The sequence below is a fragment of the Schistocerca americana genome, chromosome 2 (genome assembly GCF_021461395.2).
Source record: "Schistocerca americana isolate TAMUIC-IGC-003095 chromosome 2, iqSchAmer2.1, whole genome shotgun sequence".
NCBI lineage: Eukaryota > Metazoa > Arthropoda > Insecta > Orthoptera > Acrididae > Schistocerca > Schistocerca americana.
This window is the reverse complement of record NC_060120.1, coordinates 415,548,812-415,562,347: the sequence shown is the minus strand read 5'-3', so window position 1 is coordinate 415,562,347 and position 13,536 is coordinate 415,548,812. Positions and strand designations below refer to the sequence as shown.

The 13,536-nt window shown below is 38.0% G+C and overlaps 1 protein-coding gene across 1 annotated transcript in view; it reads right to left on the bottom strand.

The window, feature by feature from the left end:
* LOC124595657 (dihydrodiol dehydrogenase 3-like) overlaps positions 1-13,536 on the bottom strand; it is a 50,359-nt gene that overhangs the window by 13,740 nt on the left and 23,083 nt on the right. Inside the window, exons 5-6 of the mRNA XM_047134499.1 lie at positions 3,377-3,536; positions 3,185-3,282 (exon numbers count right to left, since the gene is read on the bottom strand). Of these exons, the coding sequence (XP_046990455.1) occupies positions 3,185-3,282; positions 3,377-3,536 (258 nt within the window). The remainder of the gene's footprint in view (positions 1-3,184; positions 3,283-3,376; positions 3,537-13,536) is intronic.

The window sequence follows — 13,536 nt, the reverse complement described above, 5'->3', positions numbered from 1 at the left end:
ATTTCTTGAATCCTGTAACATTGTTTAAATGAGTCAGCCATCTTTATGAAGCATTAAATTTTCTTCCAGCCTACACAGTTTCATTAAACTCTCTTTCTCTTTCTGTTAACATCAAACCTTAAACCAGAACCCCTTCTACTCTCTTCTTCTGGAACCATCACTGCATTGCTTCATCTAATTTCATCTCAATTACAGTTTTCAGGTATTAATGCTGTAGTGGTCTGGCATTTCTTTTTTTTCTTTTAGCTTTTCACAGTTTGTATGCATTTTGTTACACCCCAGGGTAGTGCCCTGGCAGATACTAAAAATTTGTCAAAGTTCTACCTTGGCACCCCCAGAAGCTGAACCGTCTATGTCAATGACCAATAGATTGCCGGCTATGGGGAAATGTTGAGTGAGTTGCGGCAGACACGGAAGCTTATGCAGCATGGGGGAATGACCAAGTGGCCAAGTCTGCAAGCAAATCATAATGTCATGGAAGCCATGAGATAGCATCATACTAGTGACAAAGCAGGTGTTCAGGGTACAACTCAACAATACGTATCAAGGTGCTGAACCAGCAGGAAAGAGCCTCTGAAGGGTGAAGTCATGGAAGTCTGAAGTCGCTAGGAGAACTGACAGTAAGAGAAAACCAGGACACATAATATCACTGCCATTCCCATTGCCACAGAGCAGATAGTGGGGTGCCAGAATTTTATACCCCACTCTTCTTAACAAATGCCAGATTAAAACTTTGAACATAGCTGCTAAGGTTCAGTGACCATGTCAGAATTATGTTAGAACAAATAAGCCCTCGGTCACAAATTTTAAGTCAAAACTGACCAGGTTTCGGCACTACTATGAGTGTCGTCTTCAGAATTAAACTACTGTTCTAAAACATAATATGTATATAAGACATTAATAAACTGGAAAGAGATGCAGTACTTACAAGTCACATTCTAAAAAAAATCTAAGCCGGAAAGGCGACGTCATGAAAAGTTGTAAATAAGATAAGATGGCGAGCCGCTAAGGGCTGCTCGTACCTGTGTGAACACAGATCAGGGCCATCAGCTCTTTGACTGCTTGTGCACTCTGTGTGGTGCCAAGTAATTTTGTACAACAGCTTTATCATCCACAAAGTAACAGAGTGGTCAAACGCTGGCACTGAATGCTGAAATAAGCTTTAATATGTCACTCGGGCTCATGATCCGACACTCTTCTGTGGGTTCTATTGGGCATATGCACAGTCTATAAAAACAATTTGAAAGCCTCACCTGTAGAAATCCCCTCGTACTACCTGCTGAATTTGTTGAGACTCTTAATACTACTGTTGAAGAGGTACTGCCCTCTTCAGTCAAGGAAGTTTGCTCACACATTGTGTGCATGTGCACACCACAACCCCACGCACACAAATGCCAGCAAATTTTTCTCCACAGAGACCTTAGAAGCTGTGACTTTATTATGTTACAAGATGACACCATTTGTCCATCCCTAACTCTGCCATATTCCGGGCCTCTTCGGGATTTCAGTTGATCGGAAAATACTGTGATGATCATGCTAAATGGCAAACCACAAACAGTCTCCCTACAACAGTTCAAACCACTGTGGGTTCTTTCTAGCCACACCTCCGATGATGAGGACTCAGAGCTCAATACAAGTGTAGCTGCATTGGTGAGTGTTCAGTAGGCACCCCCACCTCCCATACCCTCCCTCCTCGTAAGGGCAGTGTTAGTGACAGTGTTGCATGTAATGAATTGGTCATACCTTTCCTCTCATTTCCCATGCCTTCTGCTGCCACAGCTACATTCACTGTAAATGTCTCTGCGTACCCCATCAAGGATATTTCCTTGCAATGTCATAAAGACTATTTGTTTGTTATTCATGCACCACCTCACTCCCTCAGAGACTCTGATTGTAACCTAATACTCATCTGAGTTTTCCAGTTACCTATTAACTTTGTAGATGGCTGTCTTCGAGCTTCCACGGCTGAGGACAGTCTACTCACACATCACGTCCAATGTGTTCAGCCACAGTCCTCAAAACCTATGCCTATCCATGTCCCACTCTCCCATGTGGGTCGACCTCTGTGCCAGCCAGCATGGTTAGAAGATTATGTCGTGTCTTCACTTTCCTCCACCTAAGTCCTGTTCCCTTTCTCTAACTGCTCCTACTCTGTGCTCCACCCTCTGAGGGAGAGTTCTGTGTTGGATTGATGTATCGAGTAATGTGAAATATCTGTGCTAAGATATACTTGGTACCGAGGACTCAGGCAGTCTCTTGTTTACTATTGAACTGTGTGGTCAACTCGTGTAAATATGTTAATTATAATAAAGCATTATTCATTGAAAGTGGTGTTGGGGTGTTATTTCAGTATGAAATTCACTTGTACCCACAAATGTAAGAAACTGCCAACTTTGTAAAAACTTTATAGCTTTTATAGCAAAGAACATTGATAAACATTAATTTATCTATGAAATTTTGTTTTCAAATATGCCAAAGTAGATATGTGATCATGTGCATAGAGTCAGATGAAGTCTCAAAAGGAGACATTAGACTTTTATGAAAAAATGGAGCATTAAAACTCAAATGGCCAGTGGGTTATGTAGGTGAGAGATGGGGTCACACATATTACACTGTGACTGAAGGTTGATAAAGTGATGTCACGGTTATACATATTACACTGTGACTGAAGGCTGATAAAGTGCTGTTATGGGATTACCATTGTTGGTACCAATCATCATTCATTTTTGTATTGTAACAATACATGATGATCCATTATTGGCATCTCTGTCTTTTTTCTCATGTAAATGTGATGACATATGCTGTCTTGACCAGCACCTGAATTGTCTTTGTTGTGTAATAATTTCAAATGCTCATTCAGTAATTATTTGGACATAGCTAATGTAATGAGTTAAGCTAAGAATGTTGCTATGATAGTACTTGGGGAATAATCAATAATAATTTTGGAGGAAAAAGGAGAGAAGTGCCTGAATTTCGTAATTTCAACATTAATTGTGATTACTAAAACACTGTCTAAAAAAAGAACAAACTATTACTGAATTATTGTGGCATTAAGTAGCATTCTCAATGATAAGTGCACTTACTGTTTTCTTCTGTTGTTTATTAAATACACATTAATTTCAAATCTTTAGTCATATAGTTATGTAAATCAACTTCGTATTAATATGGTTTATTAATTACTAACCCCTTCATCACATTTTCAGTGAAAATGCGACCTTTCCCTCCTTTATCTAATGCATCAAGCCTATCTATATCATCTTCTTTCAATTCAAAATCAAGCACCTGAAACAAACAACAGTTTTATATCACATCACAATAACTATATGAGAAATTGTTTGAAATAATGATTGATGCATAATTATAATATTTTTCATACCTGGAAATTTTCTTTCAGGCGTTTAGGATTTGAACTCTTTGGAATTACAGCAATTCCATGTTGAATTAAGTGCCGAAGAAGGATCTGTGCTGGTGTTCTATTGTACTTCTTTGCAATTTCATTCACAACAGGATCTGCCAGTGGTGACAAATTGGGTACACTGAAAAATAAGTGTTCTTTTATATCCTGGCTGCTTTTTGTAAAACAACTGTCACCAAAACATATCACTATGAATATTGATTTTTTAGTTGAATTCGTTAAATTCCATAACATATTGTCAATATCAGAACACTCCAAATAAGACAATATTATATTGTAACCTTGCATTAGGTATTAACTAAACAGTATATAAGCTGGTCATAATATCACAATATAAAAATACTAAATGTCAATGTGAAAAGGTAACATTTGGACTAAGTAGTTTCTGAGGAAATTAGCAATGACATTTCACATCTGATGTCTAGTATCATCATGAGTAACCCATGCATTGATCTGATTTTTTAGTAGTCATGTGGTTTTTGTAATTTTTCAAATATTTACATCCTAAAATGTATCATTAGTTTCTCTTTCTTTGTGGTGTCCTCAGAGTGTTCATTTGCATTTATTCACAGTTCTGTTTTGTCTTTTCCTAATGAGTAGTGATACTCTTTCGTGTGTGGATAGGAATAGAAAAGTCATGATACCATGTCTTTTAAAACAATTTCTGCATAAATCAATATGCTTTTATCACAAAATAATCATAAGTTAAATTATTTTAAAGCTGGTAAAATTTTCTTTTTTGTCGTGAATGTTAGAAATTTCCTATACTGTTACAGCAAGTCACATGCATGGTCCCAAGAGCCCACAGTGCATACAACTCGCATGTCTGTACATTGTAACAGTCACTTCATTAGGATATGTCATACACACAGTACTTTGTTTTCATTTATGTTCATTATTCACATTCATTCATAGAAATCTCATTGGTCCTAATTTGTGGGGAGTTGGTTCATCTACTCTGTCAGTCCTGAAATTTTCAAGACTGATTAAAAAACAAAATAGAGAAACATTAAATGTTTTAATGTTTCAAAAATCAAACAATGGAAAATCCAGGATGGAATGTAGCAGTAATCTAAAAAGAAAGCTACTCACCATATAGTGGAGATTTTGAGTTGCAGATAGCCACAACAAAAGGCTGTCACAAATATAGCTTTTGGCTAGTAAGGTCTTCATCAAAACTAGACACACATGCACTTTCACGCAAATGCAACTCACACACACATGACTGCAGTCATACTGCGAGCAGCAGCACCAGTGCATGATGGTAGTGGCTACTGTGTGGGTGTAAGGAGGAGGCTGGGGCAGGGAGGGGGAGGGATAGTAGCGTATGGGTGGCGGACAGTGACGTGCTGTTGGGGAGTACGCAGGAATGAGGTGGAAAGAGGGTAGGGCAGCTATGTGCAGTCGGGAGATTAGATGGAGGGCAGCAGAAAGGTGGGGGGATAGCAGAAAAGGAGAGAAGTAAAAAGGCTGGTGTGATGGAGGAATGAGGGCTGTGTAGTGCTGGAATGGGAACAGAGAAGGGGGTGGGTGGGAGAGGACAATGACTAACAAAGGATGAGGCCAGGAAGGTTATGGGAAAGTAGAATATATTGCAGGGAAAGTTCCTACCTGGCAATTCAGAAAAGCTATGAAGTAGTCATTGAAACGAAGGATGTCATGTTTGGCAAGTTGCTCAGCAACAGGGTGGCCCACTTGTTCCTTGGCCAGTTTGTCAATGGCCATTCATGCAGCCACTATGCTGCATTCTATGTGGGTATGATAACTAAGAAGCTGTCTGTCTGCATGAATGGCCACTCAAAAACTATGGCCAAGAAACAAAGGGATTTGTGATGACATGCTGTAGTACTTCATGCACTATGGGTTGGATACCCATCATGTTGGAACCACAGGTTCCTCCTAGTCTGCAGAGGAACATCTTCTAGCATCTGTGGAAGATGGTCTGTTAGGAGGCGGCAATACTTGTTTGTATTCAGTGTTCCGACTGTGAAAAATGAGCCTTTGAGCTAATGGTTCACTATCCCGCCACACATTTATACTTCATGGACACTGAAATTCCACCTAACGAAGCCAATGTGGATTGTCAATAGACCAATAGTGCATGTTTTGTCTGTTTATCTGGCCATGACTGATAAATGTGGCTTCATAACTAATAAAGATACATGATACTTCTGGAGTATCCTGTCTTAATGTCCATGAACAGAAGTTAACATGATTCTCATAATCATTTCCGTGCAACTCTTGATGTAGAGAGTTGCCTGACTCATGCCACTCATTGCGATTCCATGGGAACTAACATGTGGATCAACTGAAACAGCACCAGATTATTAATTTCCCCCTCTTCTGTCATCACTTGTTTCATTCTGTTGTGCTGTCTGGGTGTTACACTACCACTTTCACATAAGGGGTTGAAGAGGTTGATAAATAGTTACTGAGGTGGCTGATGTTTGTTGGAATATCTTGCCACATACAGTGTACAAGAATGAACTGCATCCCACCTTCACTCTCCATACACCGTAAGCGTGTCAGATTTGTCTGCATTGGTAAAGCCCATTTATGATTGTCACAAACTAATGACTCGCAAGTCAGAATGCACTCAAGGAACACACAAGCACACTGTAAGCAAATGTAACAACACTGTACGTAGAAACTAAGCAGGTTGAATAGCACAAACAAGTGTCGGTATGGAAACTTTCCAAAATACAATATCTTGTAAATGATTTTCGCTAGAAGCCTGCAATAAACACCACTCACATTATAATTTAACCTACTTTTAGTTTGTTAATGTCAATAGGCATTGTTCCATTTTAAAAAGTACATGTTTACACAAGTAATACACTTTCTAAGTATTATTATAATCTAGAATGAAATATTCACTCTGCAGTGGAGTGTGTGCTGATATGAAACTTCCTGGCAGATTAACACTGTGTGCCAGATCGAGCTCGAACTCAGGACTTTTGCCTTTTGCAGGCAAGTGCTCTACCAAGCATGACTCACGACCCATCATCACAGCTTCAGTTCTGCCAGTACCTTGTCTCCTACCTTTCAAACTTCAAGAAGCTCTTCTGCAAACCTTGCAGAATTAGTACACATGGAAGAAAGGATATTACTAAGACATGGCTTAGCCACAGCCTGGGGGATGTTTCCAGAATCAAATTTTCACTCTGCAGTGGAGTGTGTGCTGATATGAAACTTCCTGGCAGATTAAAACTGTGTACCAGACTGAGAATCGAACTTGGGACCTTTGTCTTTTATGGGAAAGTGCCCACGAAAGGCAAAGGTCCTGAGATCGAGTCTCGGTCTGGCGCACTCTGTCTGCTAGGAAGACCTAAACCATTTATTTACCATTCCCCTTATTCCTATTGCTTCATGTTTACCTAGAAGTATTTTGTGATCAACTGTGTGAAACCTTTACTGAGGTCTAGAAAAATGCCAGTTACTTGTTCTCCTAAAGCAGCTTTTGTTAACTTTTATTCTGTTCCCTTTCCAGATCTGAAGCCAAGTTGTTCTTTGCACAGAAGTTGATATTTATCTACACAATCCATAAGTCTCTTTTCCATAATAGTTCTTATTATTTTTGGAAAGGAAGACAGTCATGAGTCATGAAACTGGTGTGTAATTCTCTACATATTCTGTATCACATATTTTATGTACTGGAAGAAATTCTGCATGCTTAAGGTAATCAGGGAAGCAACCTGGTGAGAGTGACTCACTTATAATGACTGCTAGGGGTGCTGTTATGCTGCTAATGCCGTCTTTTAGTGGACACATTGGAACTTCATCTAGACCTGTGGTCATTTTACTCTCCATTGTATGTACAAACCTACTGACTCCCCCCCCCCCCTCCATCCCCCCCCCCCCCACACACACACACACATTGATGGGTACCACCGGCATTGTGTAAGGTACTTACTTATTTGTAGCTGTGTGTTGTGTTTATGGAAACTTTCTGAGAAAGAACTATAAGAAGGCTGGATCACACTTATTTATGTAATAGATCTGAGATATTTGAGAGTTTCAGAGGATTTTCTGATACCTTTCATTACCCAGTTCTTTCTACTATATTCCCCAACAGAATGTACCATCTTAGGCAATGCCTCCTCAAATTTTCATTTGAATAGGTTCATGAACTTGTTGAGTTTTTTGTTTACAGGTGTATCTGAATATACTTCTGACCATGTGTGGCTGGTCATCTGCATTGCAAATTCATGCCTTTTTGATTTAAAAAAAAACACCCTCTTGCTTGAATCGGATCTCAGGCCCTTGTCATATGTTTTTTTATTAATTGAATGTCAGTGTCTTGTAATTACTTCACATTGTAAATTTGCATTTGACTTTGTTGACTGTGATTAATGAACCTGAAAAACATAGTGTTATCCTTGTGAAATTACATATTATGCTACCCACAATAGTGACTAAACTTGAGCCTTAGGTTTTCTTTCCTTTAACCACACTAAACAATTGCTACTTATTTCACTGAGGGTACTACTGCACTAAACTGCATAAAAGGAACTGTAACCAAATGCAGTGCGAAACATTCCTTTACCTGCATCCAAATGAGAACCATGAAGCCTGAACTTAACATCAACTGTTATTATTTCAACAATGGTATTAACCCTCGGCTGACTTTTCTGAACATATACCTTGAGATGGGGTCTCTGAGACCCTTCTGTTTAAACTGAGATTTAAGGTGTAAATCAAATGAAAATTTTAATTTAAGTTTGATAACATTTTATTTTACAATTATGTAAATGATGTTTAAATACTTGCTGATTTGTTGCACTAAATAAAACCTGCAGTATTTTACTTTTTATCACTCAAAATCATATACTTTTGTGCAGTTTTTTCAAAATAATATACATAAACAAATTTTTAGAGAACCAAATTAAAATTATAAAGCTCTAGAGCTAGTAAATTTTCATATAAAACTAAATTACAAGGTTTAAATTTCACATAACAGTTGCACCTGATACATACAAAAAGAAAATCTGCAAAATTGACATTCAGTGTTGGGATTTACATTTTTCTTTATCATCACTCTGAATAGGTTTAATTTTAACTATAACTTTATGCATTTTATTGAGAAAAAAAAAAAAACAAAAAACAAAAACAGAAAGGTCCCCATCACAACTGTCCTGAAGTTCTTCTTCTGAATGAGCCTCCACTGGCAGAACTGTGACCACTGGCTATTGTAAAATAATTGTCTTTCTCATCTCTTTCTTGATCTATATCACTGACATCTTCCCCCATACACCGCCTAACAATTTCATGACTTAGTATTGTTAATACTGACAGGTTCCAGGGAGCATATTTCACATTATAATGAAGAAACCTCCAAAATAGTGTGTGCAATTAATAAGTCAACAATTACAAATTTTAGGGAAAGCTTTCAACACTTAGACTAGGATGGGCTGCATAGGGAACCTGATGCTAATTTAAAATTTCACCTCTTTCATGATATCTCTGTGAGTACATTTCTGACAGTTTCCTTAAGAAAGCTGAAATAAAACTGTAAGTAAGCATCTAAAAATTGTGGCTTACTAAAGGGATAAAGATATCTTGTAAACAGAAAAGGGGAATGTATCTTATAGCTAGAAGGAATAATGATCCAGAAACAGTCAAACATTATAAAAACTACTGCACTGTGTTAATAAACGTTATTAAAAAGTACAAAACTACATAATTAAGTCTGAGATTAGCACCTCTGATAATAAAATTGAAAAGTTTTGAATATTGTGAAGAGGGAAACAGGGCAACTGAGAGCACAGTAAGCCTGTATGTCTATCAGTTAACAAAATGTCAGAAGTAGAAAATGTTTTTAATAATCACTTTTTAAGTTCTGTAGAGAAAATATGATCGAGCTGTTCATTAGAAAAAGCAAGGCTGTATATGGAAGAGGCAGTACCTATGCACTTTGATAAAACTGAAATTCAATGTACCTCTCCAAGTGAAAATAATAAATACACACAAAAGTAAAAGCTCACCTGGAATTGATGCCATTTTCAACAGAGTACTTAAAGCTTGTTCCCAAAAAAAAAAAAAAAGATAAGTCACACCCATATATGTAGTAGATCACTAAAACAGGACATTTTTCAAGATAGACTGAAATACACTGTCGTTAAACAATTGCATAAGAAGGGGGATACATCTGATGCTAATAACTACTACCCAATCTCACTTCTGGCAGCCTTATCCAAAATTCTGGAAAAAGTAATGTACTCAAGCATAGCTTCACATATTTGTAGAAATGAAATACTAACAAAATGTCAATTTGGATTTCAGAAAGGATTCTAAACATAAAATACTACATATGCTTTCACTGACCAAATATTAAATGCTCTGAATAACTGAACATTACGCACTGGAATTTTTTGTGATCTCTCAAAGGCTTTTGACTGCGTGAATCATGAGAGTTTCTAGATAAGCTTAAGTATTGTGGTATGTGTGGGACAGTGCACAAACTCCATCCAATGTTTTTCTACTGTTCAGTCATCCAATGTTTATGCTCCTTACATCAAGCAAGGACTTGTTTGGCATTTACTGGTGTGATGTGTGGCTTATGAGCAGCCGCTCGACGATGAAGTCCAAGTTTTCTCAGCTCCTGCCTGTCATTGTACTTGCAGTGGATCTTGATGTCGTTTAGAATTGCTGTGTGATGGTATGGGTAGATGGCTGCCTATTATACATTACGACCCTCTTCAACTGTCGGCGGTCTCTGTCAGTCAACAGACGAGGCCGGCCTGTATGCTTTTGTGTTGTACCTGTCCCTTTATGTTTCCACTTCACTATCACTTCGGAAACAGTGGAGCTAGGGATGTTTAGGAGTGTGGAAATCTCACATACGGATGTATGACACAAGTGACACCCAGTCACGTGACCACATTTGAAGTCCATGAGTCCTGCGGAGCACCCCATTCTGCTCTCTCACAATGTCTAATGATTACTGAGGTTGCTGATATGGAGTACCTGGCAGTAAGTGGCAGCACAATGCACCTAATATGAAAAACATAATGTTTTTGGGGGTGTCTGGATACTTTTGATCACGTAATGTATCATTATTGCTGAGACTTCAAAAACTGCTTCTATACATAGAGAACTTACATCTATCACTTCATATTCTAAATTGTTTGTTTCTTTGATGAAGATTGAAACACCACCATGCTTAAAATTTTTTCTACAGTAACATGTTGCTAATTGGTATCGATAAGGTACACTTAATTGAAGTTCACTATGATTTAACTAGTGCTCATTGATTATCATAACATAGCAATTTAATTCTTCCAACCAACATTCCATTTCTGTGAGTTTATTTTTTAATGACTGTATATTAATATGCAAGAAAAACACACTTTTTGCACTTTTGTCTGACTGGTTGGACACACAAAATTCTTGACTATTGTCATCTGGCTGCCCCAGGTGAGATGCATCAGATGACTTAAGCTGTACCTCTGTTGTGTGAGTAAAAGAATTCCTGAATGACAACTTGTTGTACTCAGTAGATGAAATCTTATGTTAAACTGACATGCTCCATATCATTACTAGATGTCATATTCTTGATCTATGGAACAAGTATTAATGTAATGTAATGAAACCAGGTGCACAGTTCAGAAGGTGCAGTCTAAAACACTTCAACACATTATTCAAACTATCCTTCCATCATTGTTTGTTTTCAGCATGTTGCAATGATCAAAAGAACAAACAGCAGCTACCAAGGGCAACAAAGCTGATAAAGTGAATTAGTTACAACTCCCTTCACAACTATGGCTTCTCTTTTATGTCTTTTGATTCTTATAATGGCAATGTGGATTCTATAAAAGTTGTAAATAACCTTTTGCTCACTATATGTTATCCCCACTAACTAGAATTCCAGAGAATGTATTCCAGTCAATACAGTCACAACAATGTTTCTACAAACTTGCAAATGCTTAAATGTTTCTTCAGTCAACTTTCAACAGTTTTTCCATTCTTCTGTAAATAATTCCTGTCAGTTTTTGGAACCATGACTCATTAAACCAGTGGTCCATAGGAGTCAGGACTGTCCTTCTTTGTAATTGGAGTTATTACATTCTTCTTAAAGTGTGAAGGTATTCCATCTGTTTAAATGAATATTGTAGGTGGAATAGTCTTGTCATTTCTGGCTCCTCCAAGGATCTCTATAATTTGGTGGGAATCTTATCTACTCCAGTGGCCTTGTTTCAACTTTGGTTTTTCAGTGCTCTGTCAAATTCTTCTCTTTGTATTGTATCTCCCATCTTACTTTCATTTATTTTCTTTGCTATTTCTTTAATGTTGTTTACAAATGCATTTTGCATTTATAATTCCCCTTCGTATTCCTTGCATCTTTCAGCCTTCCCAATGCTTAGTACTGGCTTGCCATCTGAGTCCTTGATATTCAGGAACTTCTCTATTCTCCAAAGGTCTTTTTAATTTTCCTATAGTCAGTATCTATCTTTCCCCTGGTTATGCATGCTCCTACAGTCTTGTATGTGTCCCATAGACATTCCTGCTTAGCCATTTTGCACTTTCTGTCAATCTCATTCTTAGACATATAATTCCTTTTTGCCTGCTACATTTACTAAATTTTATACTTTCTCCTTTTGTCAACCAAATTCCTTATCTCCAGTGATAGCCAAGAATTTTTACAAAGCCTTATTTTCTTACTTATTTGACTCTCTGCTGCATTTACTATTTCATCTCTCAGAGGTAACCATTTGTCTTATACTCTCTTCATTTCCCCTCTTTCAGCCAATAATTGTCCAATACTTCATCTGAAATTCTCTGCAGTTTCTGGTTCTTTTATTTTATCCACATTCCATCCTCTTAATTTCTCACCTCTGGCAGTCTCTTCAGTTTTCATGTGCGGTTCATAATAAATAAATTATGACTGGTGTCCCCATCTGCCCATGGGTTTGTTTAGGAGTTTAAAATATGCTTTCAAAATCCCTGTATTGCCATTATGTAATTAGTCTGGAACCTTACAGTTTCTCCAGATCTCTCACAGTTTTATTTAAGAAGTACTTTAATGGGTATGGGAGGAAAAATTATAGAGGAATAAGTAGTGCTACTGGCAGAAACCTCTAAACCACACGAGAATACGATATAAAGTTTCAAAAGATATAAACATTCTGTCTATTTATTTCATTAATCAGTACATAACTCTCAGGTACGCTGCTGGAGCCAAATCAAAATTGTCAGCTAGAAAGAATCTCCAGTATGTTTCAGTGTAACTGTAATTTGAATTTCTTATTTTTCTCAGTATTTAACGCTGGCAAGTACATGGTCCCATTTGACTCTCTAGTAAGTAGCCAAAGTGGTAAAGTTAGTAAATAAATGAAAAATTTATATAGTGTAGGCTCTGTTCTTTGTTTACATAAACAATACAAAAGTTTTCAGTTAATATCCATGGACTGTGCATGTCAGCAGGAGACTGTTCAAGGTGGTGGAGGCTCTCTAATGGTGTGAAGCTTGTGCAATTGGAGTGGAGACCCCTGACACATCCAGATATGACTCTGTCAGGTGACATGAATGGAAGCATCCTGTCTGATCACCTGCATCTATTCATGTCCATTGTGCATTATGATGGACTTGGGAAGTTACAGCAGGACAGTGTGACACCCCACATGTCCAGAATTGCTACAGAGTCACTCCAGGAACATCGGTCTGATTTTAAACACTTCTGCTGGCCACCAAACTCCCCAGACATGAACATTATTGAGCATATCTGGGATGCCTTGCAACATGCTCTTCAGAGGAGATCACTACCCCCTCGTACTCTTATAGATTTATGGACAGTCCTGCAGGGTTCATGGTGTCATTTCGCTCCAGCACTACTTCAGACATTAGTTGAGTCCATGCCATGCTGTGCTGCAGGACTTATGCATGCTCGAGGGAGCCCTACATGATATTAGGCAGGTGCACCAGTTTATTTGGCTCTTTACTCTAGAATGCAGCACTCAGTTGCAGCTAAGATGGTAGATTCCATGGATGCTTTCACAGGCAGCATTATCTTTGATGCAGTAGGAGATGCCTGTGACAGGACTGGAGTAGGTGGCAATGGAAGAACATAAAGAACAGGTCTTGCAGCGGTGTGAGCTATGAAGAAAGTGTTTTGGAGCAAGGAT